Genomic DNA, 19,344 nt, shown 5'->3' on the forward strand with positions numbered 1-19,344 from the left:
GGGAAGATTCTACCCTGTTCACGCATTTCTCAGACAGGAACTTGACAAATTCATGAACTCATCAGTTGAATATGGAGGAGACAACAGTCATGTGAAACTGGATGATATAATTCACATGTAAGAGTTTTTACACAAGATCCAAGATATACAAAGAGATGTTGCAGAGACCCTCGATCATATTTACATGTAGGGGTCACACAGAGACCCAGACATTAAGTTCTTGACCTTAGTAGCAGGACCAGGAATCTATACTTGTCTAAACAAGTCAATCCCCATGCATCAATATGTAGCAACTCCACTGAACTCACAACCATTTGATCCAGGCGCATCGACATCGACCCAGACTTCATTAACACGACCAATCACTCGGAAAGGAGAATTATACTGAGCGATCGAATAGGCATAGCTACTCTCGGAAGAGGTCATGTTAGCCCATGGCGACCTGCTCAAGCTGGACGCGAGCTTCTCCGCTTCCTGGACGATGTTATCGTCCTTCGCGAACCCGGAGAACTTTCTGACTGCGACGCAGCGGCTCTCCCACGCCTGCGGCTTCAGGTCGAGCTCGGGAAGAGGGGTCGGGGGGTCAGCCTGGAACTTCGGCGGCAAGTACAACAGGACGGAGTAGGCCGACGAGTGGAGCGGTCCGGCTTCAGGGACTATGCTCGTCACGAACGGAAAGGTCATCGGAATCCTGGAGAAGTTCAGGTTGGCGCCTTGAATGAACTGGAACAACCTATGAATCAGAGAACAGGAACGCCTCAGCTCATCACCCGGATTCCAACTTGCAACCGACAAGCATCAGAGAAAACACAAGTACCATAACATAACCAAGGATTGGGGTGGACAAAACCCAGGTCAACGCAATCAAGTCCCGACAACAATCTACGAGAATTCGCAACTAGACTCGAACAAGAAGATGGTCTCCAAAATCAAGATTCAGGGACAAAACAAGATTAGGCCAACTGGGTCCTCGGTGAAAGATTGAACAAAGCCGCAGGTTCAACAACAATAGCACGAACACAACATGGACGAATCATTCGAGGGGTCGCTACGCAGCGCCGGGGGGAACCCGGACGAATTGATCAAGAAGAGGGAAACCTGTGGAAGCCATTGAGGGTGGCCTTCTGGAAGGAGATGTCGCGGACGGGGGCGGACATCCACGTGGACTCCCGGTAGCGCCTGACCTCGAAGTCCGATTCTCGATGGACCACCGTGTACGGCGGCGACTCCGCCGCGTTGCACAGGAACGAGACGCCGAGCAGGAGGAGGACGACGCACGGCGCCACCGCTGACCTCGGGGAGATCTTCATTTTTTTTTTGCTGAGCTTCCGAAGCTGGAGAAGAAGCTGGTTTGCCGGATGGAAAAGAAAGAGGGCATCGGTCCGATTTTACCGTTCTACCCCCAAATTGTTCTCCTTTCAGAGGTTCTAGTAGAGGGGTAAGCTCGTCCGCTGGTTTCTTTAACTTGTCACTCTCTTTCTTAGGAAAGACTAGAAATTATGATGTCATCTGAGTTCCATTCATATGCAAGAATGTCACCCTGTTCAGATCAAGTTGCTGCATTTGCTGGCTCTTCCTCAACAAAATCTCTTGAATGCAAGATTTGAGCCGCAGAGTGCTGAAAATTTTCTTGTACCCGAGGCCGATATGCCCTATGAAAATCATCGAAGTGCTGAAAATTCGCTTTTTATGGTCCGATACAGGACAGACTTAACAGAACCTTCCATTCTTCATCACAGATAAAGCAACATCTTTCATTACATCCAAGAAGCAACAATTCACATTGCCATGCCTCAACATTATTCCGGATACAAACCCTTTTGACCCGATACAATCAATGGCCTCACTTCAGTCGGAGGCGCTAAGTAGGAAAACAGAGAAAGCAAAAAATTTTGAGAGGTCTGGTCGCATTCTTTATGCGCTTCTCTTCAGGATCTTGTTTGCTTGGTGGCCGACGAGCATGCCGCAGGAAACAATAGTCAGTGTAGAAGTCAGGAACTTGAAAATCTTCGATGGCTTATCAGGCATGAAAGAAAGAGATTGTCCGTCTACAACTGCCGGCCAGAGAGCTAGAAAACATAAAGCAAGACAATTTATTTCACTGCTGCAAGTAAAAGAATGACAGTCCAACCATGACAAAATTGCTCATATTTTACCAGCCCTTTTTTGTACAATATCTATCAAAGTATAACTTTCATACCGGAGGGAGATGCACGATGATCAATGACGCCTCACTCCCTGAAGTTAGCTGGCACTGTTTCTTCCGTGAAATATTCAATACTGACCGTCTCCACAGAGCAAAATCTCACCTTTTGAAAGATAATTATGTTTTCAGTAGGAAAAATAATTATGTGTTCAGTAGGAATAATCATGAAGTTCGCAATGAGTAATGGTCTTAGATGACCAAATCATGCTTATTGCTCGGCCTTTCCTCGGAAGATTTATAAACACAATAAGAAAATGGTCAAACTAACATCACCGTCAAGTTTCCTATCTCATAGCATAGGTATATTACTGTGCAGAGAAACCTAAATTCAGTTGGTAAAGAAAAGAAGTGCATCTAATCGAACATGTTCCGACAAAAGGCATTCCTTTGCTTCATTTGATTCACCATAGTATAATCTGAAAGTATTACTAGCAAAAGCAGCCTGTGCTTAAAAGGAAAAACATAAATAGATTGTACATACCAGAGAAGCATATGATTTCAACAGCGGCTTTGCTAGTTGCCATATCGGCTTGAAGACAAATGGGGCATCCACAAAAAGCACTTGTCCTAACCGCTTGGGATAGTAATAGTAAAACACGTGAAACTGCACAAAACATCAATAAATCAGCTCAATGGGCCAAACAGATTCCTCAAGATGTTATTAACAATTCCTCAAAAAACTGTGCTACCACCTTACATCTTCAAATGGGCAGAAGTATATGACAAATGCTAACTTTTCCCCATCTTCTAAGAGTACTTAAGCGTCACACTACTTGATTCCAACAACAGTTAGAAGCAACCAGAGATATTTCAGATCATATCAAATTGAAGTTTTTGGCAGTATTGAACCACAAAAGCATCACCTCTACTAGAAAGTATTGCCAGAAGCAATAACCATACTGATACAACCAATGGAAAGAGCTCCTGTATTGTACCAGAAGACTATTATGCAAATGATTGCTCATTAAATGTCATACTGTCTTCCTTTCAGGAACATGCATCTGCCGCAAAAGCAACTGATGCATACGCCAAAGTGAGCGAACATGTACCTTTCCAAGCACCCAATAAGTTCTACCTCGAAGAGCTATAGGATATGATGTGGAATTCTGGATTAGCCTCGATTGCAATTTCAACCTAATCATTCTGCCGATCTTAGAGGTGCATTTATTTTTTCCCTCTTTTATGTTGAAACTGCGAAACAGCAGAAATTACCACAAAGGTCAAGAACTTGAGATCTGCATTCTCAGTACCAAATCCTCGAAGGTCAAATATCCCAAGAATTTCTTCTTTTCCATCTGGAAGCTTACTCAGTGCCTTTTCAATCAAAAACACGCACAGTTTCTCATTTTCAACAGGATCCTGAACCTGTGGCACCATGAGAAATGCAACCCTTAGAATTTGCTCCTAAAAGCAAATAAACAAATAAAAAGATCAGCGTCAATCATTGACAAAAGCAGCGGTCCTCCCAAAAAGGGTTACTCTCAATATATTTTAAGGAAGAATAAACCAAATGAGATTATAATGTCTACAATCAATCTCAAATACCCAAGAAAGGAATAGGATGGTCAGAATGTTATGTGAGCAATTGGAGCCATCAACTTAGTTACTAAGATACGATTTCACCGATATTTCTTCCAAATGAGGAACACAATTTGACATAGGTCAAACTCTTTTGTATAGTTATCATATATATTTAAGACACTAGGAATAATAATGAATCAGAAGAAGACAGATACTCTGTATTCGACAGTTTTCACTTATCTAGCAGTGACTAGGAGGCAATTGGGTTACTAAAGAAAGACAACAAAGGTTGGGGACTAAGTTCGTGCCAATTTCATATACTTACAGCAGGAAAGTGCTTCGACGCCACCACTACGAGCACAGGGCGGTCATTGACATCAAAAAAGTCATGCACATACGCCTTTCCAGTTTCTGCAATGCTTTTCACGGATTCTTCGGTCAACTCGGACACTTTGAACTCTTGTCGCCATTTCTACATGAGCATAAGGATAACTTATAGAACATCTATCCATCATGTGATCATTTTTCTTCCGGTAAGCATGACATCCGTTGAAGGTACTGGCCACATGAGAGAATAAGAAACCAAAATGTATCATGTCATCCCTCTTATCAAGCACAAGCATAACATCAATCGAAGGTACGGGTGGCACGTGAGAATGAGAAACCAAAATGCATCACATTGTCCATCTTATAAAGCAGGGTCATCCCAGTGTTCAGGTTTCTACTGCTAAATTTAATTGTCGCCAGAAGGAGTGAACAACGCATTCATAAACTTGGAAAGCACGGGATTCATGAGGATACAATGGCTTTAGTCAGCTTTGCAACCGCATCTTCGACGACAAACTTCCGGTCCTTCAAGAACCAGTAGATCATGTCTTCATCATCTCTTCCGTTCTTACCCACAGGAAGACTGCAGCAATCTTTTTCAAGCCTCTCCTTTACTTCCAAAACCAACTACAGATTCAAAATTGCCATGTCATGAGGACCACACTGAGAGCTACGTTGCCCGAAATGTCAACTCTGATTCAGCAACCAAATTCTTCTACCAAAATAACCCAGAAAACCCAGCATTGTAATCAACAGTGCCAAACCAAGAAAGGCAAGATTTTTGCCTTTACGAGGCAAACCAACCCCGACAATGAAATACCCAGATGAACGAAGGCCCTTCTTTGACCCTTCCTCGTTACCCCAGCTACATTACAGAAAAAGGAGAAGGAGAAGAAAGACAAGACAAGACAAGAAAAGCAGGGAAATGGCAAGAACCTTGCGAGCCTCGCGGGAGCCGATACCAGAGCAACGGACCGGGAATTTTCCGGTCCGAACGGAGGAGGGCCTGCTCGAAACGAGCGGCGACAAGAAAGAAGGACGGCGAAGCGCGTGGCTCGCTCGGAGAGCCATTGCGTTGAGAATTTGCTTTGAGCAGAGGAAAATGAGCGTGGACAATATGGTAAAACATCAACTACTGCGAACTCTTTTCTGTTGGTTCCGAGGTGAAACGGGTCAACGTTGACCGACCGAAACGGTGTGCCGTGTCGGGCTTCGGTAGCGTTTTGGGCCCCCGGGCTTTCCTGTCTGAGCTGCGGATGTCATGTCGTGTCGGTTTGGTTGCCCTATTTATTGGGCCATCAGGGCCCGTTTATCGTACCCGGTCCGATACCCACGGGCCCAAAATCAATGTTGGGCCGGGCTCGATTGGCAAGGAAGCCCTTCCCCCACCCATTTGAGCTAGAGCCAAAGCCGGAGCCAGAGCCGGAGCCGGAGCAGGCGCATAGGAAAATATACGAAATCTTTAAATTGCACGGGCTTGGGTAACGTAACAAGTCGGGTCTGACCTTAAGATTTGGCCTGATTGGGATACGCCCAATGATCATCTATGTTCGCAAATGGGGTTATGTCTTCCCTCCAATTGATACATCCGATCGACCGGTTCTGAACATGTTCATGGATCATGCTCAATTCCGGTCGAGTTCGAATGTCGGTGATGTACACGACTTGCAACCTCTGCCAATCCTCCAATTAAGAATGGAAGAGTGTCGATTACATTCTTTAAGCGTGTCGCGCACGAACTTTTGATAGTGGTCTTCTTCTTCTTTTCTTTTTGGCCCTTTTTATATGAGAAAAAACGATGCCCTCGGGTCGTTGCCGGCATCATCGCATCTATCATTTCATTGAGAATTTTCCCGGATCACAATCTTTGCTCCCCCATGAGGCAAAATCATGGAATTCTGTCGACTTTGGGGCTCCAATTTGGGCACCTTTTTTGACAATCGGGGCACCAAAAGGCACACATCAACTATACTTTCTTTTTGAAAGTCGAAAGATTGGATTAGACCATATGATACGTTTCGTTGACTGGCGTGTCTAATAAGATGCTATCGCAAAGTTATGTAGCCATTGCTTTCTATTCTTAACAAGCAAGGATAAATTCTACTTCGCGCATTGAATTTGGAACTACACATGAAGGGTTTTATTGATATTTCCCGGATGGCTTCAAGGTTAATCGGGAAAATTATCCAAAAAGTCATGAACTTATTATGTTGTGATGAATTTAGTCGTAGACTTTTTAATTTGACCAATTTAGTCCTAAACCTTTTGACGATTTGTCACCGTAGTCCTTTCGATGAACTTTGGCCGGAAATCGCTGATGTGGTGGTCCAGTCAGTGCTGCCCATCCTACGTGGCATGCTAGCGCTGACATGGTCGATGGGACTTGGCATGATCGGCGGAGGAAAATAAGAAAACAAAAAAAAGGAAAAAGGAGAGGAAAGAAAAGAAAATGTGAAAAAAGAAAAAAAATTCAAAAAATATATAAAATAATTACTCAAATCGTCCAAGTTAGCGCCGGCCATGTCATGTCGGACGGCCGGCGCCCACATTAGCGATTTCCGGCCGAAATAAGCCGGCGGAAGGACTTCGTTAGCAAATTGTCGAAAAGTTTATGACCGAAGTGATTGCCGGACAACAGGGTCACGACTCTTTGGACGATTATCCCCAACAAAATTAGTTGCTAAAGCATGTCTAATTACCAATACATTTGCTGGTGGCCGGTGGTTCTGATGTGTTTGCCATCGGCTTTCATGATTAGAGAGAAGACCGATAATTCTGGTGGAACTGCTGAAATTTTGGCAAATTGGAAGCGGATAATCAATGCACGAATCCCACCCTTTTTGCAATCAATCCGCTAAAGCTAGGTATGATTACGATTCTGTCTTCTTTTGCCTTTTCATCTATTTTACATGGAGCGATTTGCTAAATTCAAAGTCCTTTATTGACTCCTCCTCCTCCATTGGAATCATTTCACTGAAGAAACTAAGAGACACGAACATAAAGACAATACTAGCTATTGCATCACGAGTTAAATCAAATCCGACATCAAATCTCGTGTGAGAATGTGGAGGAGCCTTAACTTTTAATGACGGTAAATAAGTTTTCTTAGGGTATATAGATAGTAAATTACGCCTCGACCTAGCAGGGTTCGGCCGCTAATGGCGGCCTGGGAGGGCCGCGACCCCTCGCCCGGCGATGGCGGCAGCGGGCAAGGGCTTACAGCCCTCCCCGCCTGACTTCTCCTCCTCCTCCTCCTCCTTTTTTTTTAATTTAAATTATTTAGCTTATTTTTTAAATTTAATTTAAATAAAAATTAGTACTAAAAATCAAATTTGGGTCAAAACGACGTCGTTTTAATATTATGTTTCATAATTTAGCCACGTCATCGCCACGTTCGAAAGAGAAAATATTAGAATAAGCCACGTCAGCGCCTCGTCAGCGTTTTTGGTTAATAAGTTAGACGATGTTAATTTTAGGACTCGATCGAATCAATCTGACAATTTTTAATATTTGATTGCACTTTTTGCAAGTTTTAGAACTCAACTGTACTTTCACGATAAGTTTTAATATTTCTAGTGAACATATCCCTAAACATTTCCAGAACTTCAAATGATACGTTACAAATAGAGTCTATTAAAATCCCCATCATGGGTAAATCTCCTATATGTTATTTAAATTCCTTTTATAACGTGCGGTATCCACTGCACGCAAAAAGTTTGAAAAGCGAGCGAATCATCTGAGATGGGTCGTAAGTCATCTCGTTCCATCAGAACGATCGACGTGATTCAAACGCGTTCACATACCTCGTGCTCCAATTTTTTACCTTGTATTTTTATTTTGCTCGTAAAGAGAGAATGTTATCCGAAAGTTTTACGTTACGGCGCCCGTAAGTGGGGACGAAAACCTGCTCGAAGTCTTTGAAAGAGTGTTCTTGTCGCCCCTTTTTTTCTTTCTCCCTTCCGAAAGTCACACCACCTTTGAGCAATTTCTCCACACAAGAAAAGAGAGAGTGAGGAAGGAGATGACACTCGACAAAAACCCGTACCCAAAGCATTAATTTCACTATCTCGACACATCGTAATCACATCATACACACATATCAACTTCAGCGCCAGCCAAAAGTCGCTCTTCCACGATGCGTCGCCATCGATCCCTAGTCAAAACTCGTATGGTGGGTTCCCTTCCTTCATACGGGCGCATAGCCGTAGAATTTTCAACCTATGTTGCCGCGTGCTATTCATAGCTAGAGCTGCCATAATGTCTATGTTGGTTTGTGGCGGAGATAATCCATGTGAATGGTGGTGAAATTTTCGTAGAAGAGGATTGCTTCGTGGTATGTTTTTTGTTGTTTTATTTTAGGGTTTAAAATCAAATAGAGCGCCGTATAATCTCTGATTACGATATGAGATTTTACGGGACTCGAGCTTTTTAAAGAACGCGCGGTTTAATATTTTTATATTTTGACAAAATATACGGAAATCTCACCATTCTATTTTTCGCTTAGTTATTATCTTGGTATTAGAGCTACTTGATCTTGAGGAAATTTGTAGTGCACGGGGTGCACATTGCACACGATGCTCCCCACGCCCAGCTAGGTGCATATCTGGGAGCACATCCGAGTGCAATTCTCGTATTTTGTGTCATCTTCTCTTTTAATAACTACTAATAGCCCCTCACAGTGTCAATCCTTAACATTGGCCAATGTCGGAGTGTTTTGTTGTTGCGTAGTCTGAAGAGCCTTGTCAGATGAATAAGTGCCCATCAATTCTGTTTTGTAATAACGTTAGCCACATCGATTGCATTTCTTTACGGTATTAATAACAACGCTAGCCGCACTGACCGCATTTTTGTCCATAGATGAATACCACCACCAGATTCGCCACACTCAGATAAACCATAGGATAATTGTCCAAAAAGTCCTAAACATATTGCACTTTTGCCAATTCAGTCCTAAACCTTTTAATTTTACTAATTGGGTCCTAAACTTTTTCATATTTTGAAAATTGAGTCTATCCAGTTAATTTTGGCTGGAAATCGCTGATGTGGACCCCATTTGTCGTATGTGGTATGGCCGGCGCTGACGTGGATATTTTTAATAATATTTTAATATTTAATTTCTTTTTCTTTCTTTTCCTCCTTTTTTCTTCCTCCGACTGATTGCCGGGCCTGGGCGATGGCCGGTGACCAACCAAAGGCAATCATCGGTGAGGGTTGCCGTTGCCAACCTCAAGCGAGGTCGCCCTCGCTGACCTCATTAGGATCTGGCAAGGGTCGCCCTTGCCGGAGGCCAGCAAAGGCTGCCTCGCCAACATCGGGCAAGGCTCGCCCTCACCTGAGGTCGATGACTCTCGCCAAATCCTAGTGAGGGCGACCTCGGTTGAGGTCAGCGAGGGCAACCCTCGCTAGTTGTTTCCTTTGGTTGGTCGCCGACTATCGCCCTAACCTAGCAATCGGCTAGAGGAAGAAGAAGTATTATTAAAACTGTCCAAGTTATCGACGATTGTATCACATAGGACGGCCGACGTCCATGTCAGTAATTTCCAGCCAAAATTGACCGTATGGATTCACTCAGCAAAACATGAAATGGTTTAGGGCTTAATTGCCAAAATTAAAAAAAGTTTCGAACTTAATTGACAAAAATGCAAATAAGTTTAGGATTTTTTGAATAATTTTCTCGACGAACCACGACAGCCTCCTGCTGTGTAGCTTGCGCAGCAGCCATGACAACACACAATGACCACGTAAGCAGCTATGTCAACGGCGAGCCACTTAGGCGTTTTTCTGATCTTTTATCCAAATTCAAGTTGACATCTTCTATACACACCGTGTTTGAGGGGAGATGTTAAAAATATTTCTCTAAGATATTTCCCATTGTTAGAGATAATACAAATATTTCTCTTAATTCTCCACATCTTTCAGAATTGTGCATATATCTCCTTTCAATTATGCATATCTTTAATTGATATATTACCTTAGATAATTATCTAATAAAACTTAGTTATAGGCTCATGTACTCTTTATTGTTGAATACAAAAATACACATAAATTCCATATTTCTCTTTTCCGCATATTTCTTATCTATCCCGTCATGGATGGAATTAAAACCATGCATGCTTGTATTCACAAAAACCCCAAAACTATACGATGTGCCCATAATTTCTTCTCTCCAGCTTTAATATAATGAAAAATTTAATCTCCTTGTTCCCTAAAGATTAAGATATAACTTGATCATAAGTTCGAGTACGTGTCTTTCACGACACTTTGAATACCCATGGATGGGTTAATCGAATGCACACAAGACACCCCATACTTGTGTCACTATATAGCAGAGTCTCATTTGTCCTCGAACGTTGTCGTTGCAAGAACAGGGGAGGAAGTTTCCCATTCGAATGTACTATGGGAAAGCATGGTTTCGTTGTCAGCTTTTTCTTCAAGTCTAAGGCATGTGGGCAACTTTCATATACTTAAAGCCATAACCCAGCAACTCACTTAGGTTGCTAGGCTCAAATTTTCATGTGTTGGAGTCTCACTACCCGAAGAATATTGTCGGATGAGATAAACAAAGGGTTAAGGCAACAGTCACCTCTCATGCTGTTAAACGAGAAGAACGCAGGTGTATCATAGGATTATCTTGAGAACACTAATCGATATGAATCTAAGACAGTGACACACCAAGTGGGAGAGGTATGACAATGTTTAATGAGATTGCTGGAAGCAATAACATCCAGCTCTCTTCGAAAAGATGCTTTCAAAAGAAGCAAACTGTAATAAAGAAATTCAGCATTTTCATGGGGCCGCGGGGATGGAATCTATTCTCTCTTTGTGAAGGACCAACTTTATATGCAAAGGTGGGCACGGCTCCACTCTCTGCTCTTTGAGATGGGATGGGAGTGACTCCCAGTTGGACAAATAGCATTCATTTTTATATACTTTAAAATAACATTGATTCATTCATACTCAAAGTCTGCTTTTTTGTTCTCTCTGCATGAAAGAGAGAGGGAGAGAGTCTTAGTGGGGTGCTTGTGAAAAGAAGAGAGAACTGCAGAGGATAAAGAGAGCTTTTCCGAAGTGGCAGAAAGCGACCATTATTCATATAAGCACTAGAAATCCTAAAAGGATGGCCAAGGTTATGTGCCCCATAACTTTGTGTCTCCGGGCATGAACAATCTCAAGAAAATTCTTAATGCTGTTTATGATTATTTGATTTGTATGCACTAGTTCCTTTGCAGTGCTATACCTATGCCCGGCTCAAGATAGATTTGGGTAATTTTTAGCAGAGAATATCGATATGAATTTGAAAAATGAGAATACGTGTACCCCCATAAAAGGAGGTTTGTTAGGTAACAGCACGAAAGTATCGAATTTTAATTATGAATGATGTATAGCGTTCTCTTTACTGAATCTATATTGAGATGAGAGAATGGTACTTAGTTATATAAAAAGTGGATACCAAATATGAAAGTTGGCTTTAGACCTATAAATGCACATACATACAAATATCATTGAAACTTTCAAGTGTATGGACTTGCAATTGTCCAATAATTAGGCTCTCGTTAAAGTTATTGCTTTGCACGAGGCAATTGTTATTACATGCATGGAGAACAAAAAGAGGAGCAGGAGTAGGCGAAATCAACTAGGAATTAATGATGTCTCGCCAATTATTTCTCGGTCGAAGTATGGACACCCTCTTTACCACAGGTAAGATTTTCATTGGACAATCAATTGCCAAATTATGACACCGACTTTTCGGCTTGGTGGACCATGGCACATCATTTTAGGTGCTTGTGATGTCTTTAGGAGACATCCGAGGCAGATTATTCTTTAGCCCCAAACGAAATTATGAAATTTCGACAGAGTCTAATTAGGGGGTCCGGTTCTACGATTTCAAAAACTAGGAACTAGCCTTGAAAGGCTCGGTTCTCGGTTCTATATCATTAACCGGTTGGTTGTACTCAGGAACCTAAATTTGAAACCTGCAAGGCCGTTCCAGAGTAGAATTTGGAATCGAATCGGTTTATCTCTAACCCTAAGTAAGTTATTTTACACCTTTTTTCTAAGAACAGACAAATAATGGAATATGCTTGACATATTATCCTCAAGTAGAAAGAATTGTATGTATGTTTGACACCTGCATAACGTATATAATAAAGCGAAACAGAAAAAGGAAAACAAAAATTCCTCGGCATGTTCGTAAATTGACTTTGGAATTGGCTAGTTCGACTCTAGATTGTTTCCATGGTTAGCTCGGTTGGTTCCCTATTCCAAAAATTGGGAACTGACCCTGATAGGGTAGGTTCTAAGTTCTAGGTCTGGAACCTATTCACTTTGAAACCGATCAACCCTATTTCACTAGGGTAACGTGAAAAGAATTATATACATTCTAAGTATATAGCACAACTTATTATAGCCTGAAATAACAAAGCTTAGACCACATGATTATGACATGCTGGCACTCTACATATAATTTACCATCAATTAATATTCTAAGGATGCGTTTGGTAACCATTTTGTTTCCAGAAACAATTTCTGTTCAGAAATGATTTTTTTTTATTATGTTCCCGCAAACAGTTTCTAAACATTTGAAGGCGTTTAGTAACAGCCCAAAATTTCCATTCCTGGAATAGAAAAAGAAGAGAAATGCATTTGGTAACTATACAAAATTTATTTTTATTAATAATATTTTAATATTTATTTATTTATTTTTTCTTCTTCTCCTTCTTGGTCGTGGCCGGCGAGGGCGTCGGGTCCCTCGCTAGCGAGGACGAGGGCTGGACCCTCGCGGCCTGGGTGAGGGCCGCCCTCACTAGATCTGGCGAGGGCAGCGGCGAGGGTCCAACCCTCACCCAGGCCACGAGGGGCGAGGGTGGCCCTCGCCGACCTTTTCCAGCCCTCACCGGGGAGGGCAAGGGCCGTCCTCGCCGGATCTAGCGAGGGTTGCACCCTTGCCGCCGCCCTCGCCAAATCCCTCGCCTAGGCCACGAGCCTCGAGGGTGGCCTCGCCGGCTTGGGCAAGGGTTGGAAAAGGCCGGCGAGGGCGATCCTCTCCTAGGCCGCGAGGGCGGCCCTCGCCCAGGCCACGAGAGTCCAGCCCTCGCCCTCGCCGACCGCAACCAGGAAGGAAAGAAGAAAAAGAAAAAAAAAATTTCTCTTCTATTTCTGGTTCTTGTTCCCGGAATCAAGAAGCAATTTTTGTTTCTTGATTTTGTTCCAAAACTGATTCTGAGAACAAATTTGGACCCGGGAACAAAAAATTTACTAAATGAATTTTTGTTCTTTTTTTGTTTCCGGGAACAAAAGAGTAGAATCAATCACTGTTTGGCAAGTTACCAAACACACTCTAATATTTAGAAACTCATATGTGTCGAAGATTTTAGGTTCGAAGAATGTCCTTTTTCTTGTTATTTTAATCTATCATCACTTATTCTCTGCATCATCGAGACAATAGGTAGATTTTTGGTCAACTAGGGCGTATCTTGCATCTTTTAGTAGATCTCATGGGGAGGTGGGGAGTTCGAATCCCCACCTTCGCAGGGGGATAGGGGTGGGCCGCGTAATTTAAGATGTGGGTTTCGACATCCACGCCCTACACAAGGTGGGACGCAAGTCTGAGTGTGTATCGTGAGTGAGAGATAGAGTAGGACCGACCAAAAAAAAAAAAAAACTAAGGATTATAGGACATAGTTGCCCATCTGATGTGTGCCACTTTATACTAGCGTGTACAGGATGAGTCTTTTAGGGCATGCTGTGGTGGAAGAAGGTATGGCCTGGGCTTGGCCCTTGACCACCTAATAAAAGGACAAGAGATAGTGACTTTCACTTTCAGGCCTCCCAACGCAAACTTTCTTTTAAGGCATTAAAAAAGCCAGAGGCACGTGATGCGCAATTACCCCACAACCCCCCTTTTGATTAAACAAAATAGAAATAGAGTTGGGAGAAATTGGGGGCCTGGTAGCTAGTATTTGAAAGAGATCATGTGCGTGGAAGTATCATTCGATACACAACCTACCAAGTAATTTTTATTGTCACTATCAATGTATTCACTTTCAAGCAAAAAGAAGGGGGGAAAAGCAGACACAAATGAAGACAATGAATAGGCAGCTTCATTTCATACAATCTCTTGTTATTATGACATTGAACATATCTAAAAGGAAAAGAAGAGAAAGGGAAATGAAATAATAATATGAAGAACCTTCCAATTCTTCTTCCACAATGTGAAAGCAGAGGCCGACAAGTAAGAACCGAATTGGCCACCTGCCGGTTTCAACTCCAACTTGACTCCAACTTGGAGGCCAATCCCAAGTTTCTTTAATTGTAAACAGTTGTTAACAATAAAGTTGCTGCATTCGGTGGCTATTCTATTTAGTCTTCGAGCTGAAGCATTGTAGATTTTACGAAATACCCCTTTAATCTCATGGATTAAAAAAAATAGCAGGTTGCAACTCGAGCAAATGACTCTTGGGGGCAAAACTATCTGGGCTCATTTAGTCTGGGAAACATAGTATGTCCCGATCATTTCTTGAACCACTAAATCGATTTCGCAGGTCGTGTCCGAGTAATTAAGAAGATGAAAGATAAGATAAAGGTATTTATGTCATTTGGAATAATTTCTCAAGAAGAAAACTTTTCTTCTTTTGACCCCAACGCTTACGTGGGGTAAGACTCCTAAAAGTACAGTTTAGCCCATCCTGGTCTATTTTAATACGCTCGTGCTTGAAGTTTCTCATGTGTCGGAGACCACAAAAACCAAGTGAAGCAAAAGCAGAGAGCCCAAGAATCTCTCTGTCTCAGGGGAGAGTTTTGAGTAGTTTATACGTTGGAAATGATGAGGCAGAGGCAGTGTAACTGCTAAAAAAAACTCGCCACCACTTGGTTTTTTCTTTGTTTGCTGCTTTCGACTGGGGGGGCTTCTGTTTTGTAGGGATCTGAAGATAGATTCACTTCCGTTTACAAAACACACAACAAACCAACCCTGCCCTTCTTACCAAAACACAACAGGACAACCTCAATGCATACAAACACAAAACACCCCATCACAACAAACAACATCAAGAAGACAACATTCCTCAGAGATGGCCTCTTCCTCTTCCTCTTCTTCTTCTGCTGCTGCTGCAATTTCCACATTTGTTGTTTTCCTCACTGTTGCCTCTATACTTGGCACTTCCCTCTCAGCACACACCCCAACGGGTTCAGTCCATGACCACCGGGTCAACCAAACGTTTCAGCCGGGCAAACATTCACAGAGGCTGAAGAGAGGCGGCACCAATGCTTATCTCAGAAAGATCAACAAACCAGCAGTCAAGACTATTCAGGCACTCCCAGTTCTCTCTGTTTTTGGCTTTGGACTGTTTCTCATACATTATTGTGGAAGCGTTTAGTGATCTAGGTTTGTTCTTTTTTTTCCTTTTTTTGACAGAGTCCTGATGGTGATTTGATAGACTGCGTTCTCACCCATCTTCAACCAGCTTTTGACCACCCTGAGCTCAAAAGGCAGAAGCCATTGGTAACTATTTCTAATGCTTTCCTCAGACGGGAAAAATTTGAAGAGTCTCCGCAAAAAAAAAGACCGACCTTTCAGATTCAGCTTCGGGGTTACTATCCAATTTGTGTTACTGATTTGTGAGCTTAAAATTTCGAATGCCCAGGATCCACCAGAGAGGCCTAGAGGAAATGAATCAGCAGAAGCAGCGGCAAATACCTTTCAGCTATGGACACACAGTGGTGACTCATGCCCAGAAGGAACCATTCCGATCAGAAGAACCACAGAAAAGGACATTTCGAGAGCCAGTTCCATCCAAAGATTTGGAAGAAAAATGAGAAGGAATGTGAGGAGAGACTCAACAGGCAGTGGCCATGAGGTTGGTATTTGGAATACTTGAGCATACGTGCAGTTAGAATTTGAGTCGCTCCAAGCTGAACATGCAAGACAGCCAGGAGTAAATAGTTTATACTGTTCTCTCGACCTTATTATTGAGTTCAGCAATAAAAGGGAATATCTGCTAGAGTAGCAAACAAATGATCATCTTCTTGGTTACAGCATGCAGTTCTTTTTGTGAATGGTCAACAATATTTTGGGGCGAAGGCAAGCATAAATGTGTGGTCGCCTAGCGTCACGGACATGTACGAGTTCAGTTTATCGCAAGTCTGGGTCATCTCTGGTTCTTTTGGCAACGACCTTAATACCATTGAAGCCGGATGGCAGGTAAGTCCGAGGGTTATCTTGTCACAGTTCATTTCGTGGTAGATGTTAGCATCGAGTTCTCAGCAATTGCATCACAACTCGGCTTCATAATATGTTGTAACTTGATAAAGCTGAGTGTGCAACATAACTTAAGCACGAAAAAAAGAACAAAAGGCAGCACTGCAAAATTTCCATTAACAAACCTTACAATCCGGCTTTTGGTTACCTTAACAATTAGACAGTTTCTTTTGCATTTTGGTTGCTGAGTTTGTGGCATCTCTCTATTCAGGTCAGTCCAGAATTATATGGAGACAACTATCCAAGGTTTTTCACTTATTGGACAGTAAGTAATATGCAGTTATTTCATACTTGGAAGCTTTCGATGTTAACTCTACCATATAGAGGAGAAACCAATGAGATGTATGAAAATTCGACTCATACAAATTGCAGACTGATGCATACCAGGCAACTGGATGCTACAACTTGCTCTGCTCGGGCTTTGTCCAGACTAACAACAAAATTGCTATTGGTGCTGCAATTTCCCCGAGATCATCCTACACTGGAAGACAATTTGATATTGGTGTAATGGTCTGGAAGGTGAGTTTTAGTTGATATTATGTGGTTTTTAAAACTCATTCATTAGTATTAAAACAAAGTGGCCTTCATGAGTCATTCTCACTTGAGCTTTCCTTCAGTTCATAGCATTACTTACAAACTAAAAACGTTGCCCCTCCGAAGAAAAGCCTTCAGAATTAAGCATTGAACCTCCATATAATAATGCAGAAGATTACTGTAGTCAAATGTGCACAAGGATCCATTAATTGGCAACGCTATTTGTTAAATAAGCTGTTGACTACAACAATCTCATTGACATCGAAGTTCCAGCTGCTGTTCAACTGTTCTTACTAATATATTCTGAGATTCTCTTTGATTTTCTTCGAGATGCGTTTCTTGTTTTGCTTAGTTTTTTTCTTGTTTTTCTTTGAATTTATAAAAGTAATCCATCCAAATTGACTCTGCTCTGCCTGGTTTTGGGGCTTCGTAGAGCAAAACCAATCTAGTCATCTTTCCATTCCCCCGCAAGTGGCTATTTTCTTATGCAAGTTTGCAACAAGTCTATCCAAACGACCAAAAGTTTAAACTTATTATGCTTGCCACTATTGACTTATCTAGGGTAGCACATCAAACAACAGGCGATGTCGGTAACATTGAATACTGTTTGGATGATTATTTACAATCATTCGCCTTTCCAATACTAGGATCCAAAGCATGGACACTGGTGGCTGGAATTTGGTTCAGGGCTATTAGTTGGGTATTGGCCGGTATTTTTGTTCAGTCACTTGAGGAGCCACGCCGACATGGTGCAGTTTGGAGGAGAAATCGTTAATACCAGATCGAGGGGGTTTCACACATCCACACAGATGGGTAGTGGCCATTTTGCAGAAGAAGGATTCGGGAAAGCATCCTACTTCCGAAACTTACAAGTCGTGGACTGGGATAATAATTTACTTCCTCTTTCGAATCTCCATCTTTTGGCAGATCATCCAAACTGCTATGATATCAAACAAGGGCGAAACAATGTCTGGGGGACTTACTTTTACTATGGAGGTCCTGGAAGGAATGTAAGATGTCCATGAACAGTGAACAGAATGAACTAGGTTAGAGTGTCATTTATTCTTCTTTTTCCACCCAATTTTTCAGGGAGTTAGCTCATCATCATCCCAGTTTTTACATGTTTTTTGGGTCAATTTTCCGTTTTTGATATTTCATTATTACTTTTAACTGGTCACCGATCAATTGTCCCACTTTGGGACTATGTATATGGGAAATGATTGAGGTGTTAATAATACTGGTTTGTGGCTTGTGTCATGGTTCTTAAAACTTTTGTCTTTCCACATCATATGGTTGGCAATTTCAATGGAAACAAGTGACAGAAAGAGATTAGACAGATGGGTCTAGACAGTAAAATATCATAAGCAACTAAACTATGCAGTGACCCACAGTACAGACCCTGTCTTGGTATTGACAATTGAGAAAACCTGTACTCCTGCATTATCTATCTGTTTGTTTATTGGAAATCCCCATTAAGTTAGTGTTTTTATTTGAAATCAACAACAGTCTCTCTCTCTCTCTCTCTCTCTCTCTCTCGCTCTCTCCCTCTCTCTCTGAGGCTTTGCATGTGGGAAGCAGCTACAAACAAATTTTTAAATATATCGGCCAGGCATAGGCGTAATAGCCACAGCTCAAAAATAGGGCAGTGGTGTATCTCAGTGCCATTTTCTTATAATTATATTCCAAAGCTGGTACGCTCGCTTCTAATTATGTTCTGCAAAGCTAATAAGAACATATAACAGAGTCAATCTGAGCCAAGCTTGGGTGTTTCCAACATGTATTCATGTGGAGATGAATAAAGTATAACATATGCTAAAGGACATATTTTGGAGGTCTATTTTCAGGTCCTTGAAAGTCTCCTCTCTTTGCTTGATGTCATAGTAATACTGTATTCATCCAGGTCAATCGGTGAATATCTTAACAGGAATGGAAAAAATAAGTACATAAGTCACTGGTCTTAGTCTATGAGTGAGGCGAGGCGAGGCGAGGCTCAAGATAAGAAACGAATTGAAACTAGAAGCTTGAGGAAGTTATTGAAGAACCCGTGTACTCATAGACAGAATTTTTCACCAGGGAATTCGAAGTGGGCAAGTTGCGGGTGGTGACCGGAATGGAAAAGCCATAGAAAGATTCTTCTGCATAAAAAGCAACTAAACCTACCTTTTTAGTGGGACTACTCAAATAAAAGCAAGAGGAAAGAGTCATCTGCATCTCATGCTTGTCGTCATGGCTGCTTTTGTTTTAGAAAAGAAGCCGGCCTGACATTTCCATGGTTTCCATTAGGTGGTGTCCCATCCGGATGCTTAGTGTTCACATAATTTATTAGGGGTAACTTTCCTATCTCGCACGCGCGCACCTGTGTGGTGTCCGCGGTTGCTCCATTCCTTCGAAATTCACATGCTGAGGGGCCTATACATCTGCACACATCTAGGCATTCAGGTGTATCGACGGCATTAACAAGTAGATGCCAACACTTCTTTTCTACCAAAACAAGAGACTC

General features: G+C 42.1%; 3 protein-coding genes across 3 annotated transcripts; 1 reads left to right on the plus strand and 2 right to left on the minus strand.

The window, feature by feature from the left end:
* Positions 1 to 90: 90 nt before the first annotated feature.
* LOC115678994 (uncharacterized) lies at positions 91 to 1,609 on the minus strand. The gene is made up of 2 exons (XM_030602512.2): positions 1,099 to 1,609; positions 91 to 733 (listed from the first exon to the last, which is right to left on the minus strand). The coding sequence occupies exons 1-2, from the start codon at positions 1,308 to 1,310 to the stop codon at positions 280 to 282; spliced, it is 666 nt and encodes a 221-aa protein (XP_030458372.2). The 5' UTR covers positions 1,311 to 1,609; the 3' UTR covers positions 91 to 279.
* A 143-nt stretch (positions 1,610 to 1,752) lies between these two features.
* On the minus strand, positions 1,753 to 5,166 carry LOC115678993 (phosphatidylinositol transfer protein CSR1). The gene is made up of 7 exons (XM_030602510.2): positions 4,991 to 5,166; positions 4,529 to 4,681; positions 4,053 to 4,199; positions 3,419 to 3,571; positions 2,688 to 2,810; positions 2,201 to 2,309; positions 1,753 to 2,069 (listed from the first exon to the last, which is right to left on the minus strand). Exons 1-6 carry the CDS (start codon positions 5,123 to 5,125, stop codon positions 2,232 to 2,234), a joined length of 789 nt encoding a protein of 262 aa, XP_030458370.1. The 5' UTR covers positions 5,126 to 5,166; the 3' UTR covers positions 1,753 to 2,069; positions 2,201 to 2,231.
* A 9,595-nt stretch (positions 5,167 to 14,761) lies between these two features.
* On the plus strand, positions 14,762 to 18,113 carry LOC115678991 (uncharacterized). Its single transcript, XM_030602503.2, has 7 exons — positions 14,762 to 15,363; positions 15,468 to 15,554; positions 15,697 to 15,909; positions 16,089 to 16,253; positions 16,522 to 16,575; positions 16,683 to 16,829; positions 17,492 to 18,113. The coding sequence occupies exons 1-7, from the start codon at positions 15,124 to 15,126 to the stop codon at positions 17,867 to 17,869; spliced, it is 1,284 nt and encodes a 427-aa protein (XP_030458363.1). The 5' UTR covers positions 14,762 to 15,123; the 3' UTR covers positions 17,870 to 18,113.
* Positions 18,114 to 19,344: the final 1,231 nt, after the last annotated feature.

Source organism: Syzygium oleosum, unplaced genomic scaffold (genome assembly GCF_021117445.2).
Source record: "Syzygium oleosum isolate NSW1041296 unplaced genomic scaffold, Sole_v2.1 Sole_v2.17, whole genome shotgun sequence".
Lineage (NCBI taxonomy): Eukaryota > Viridiplantae > Streptophyta > Magnoliopsida > Myrtales > Myrtaceae > Syzygium > Syzygium oleosum.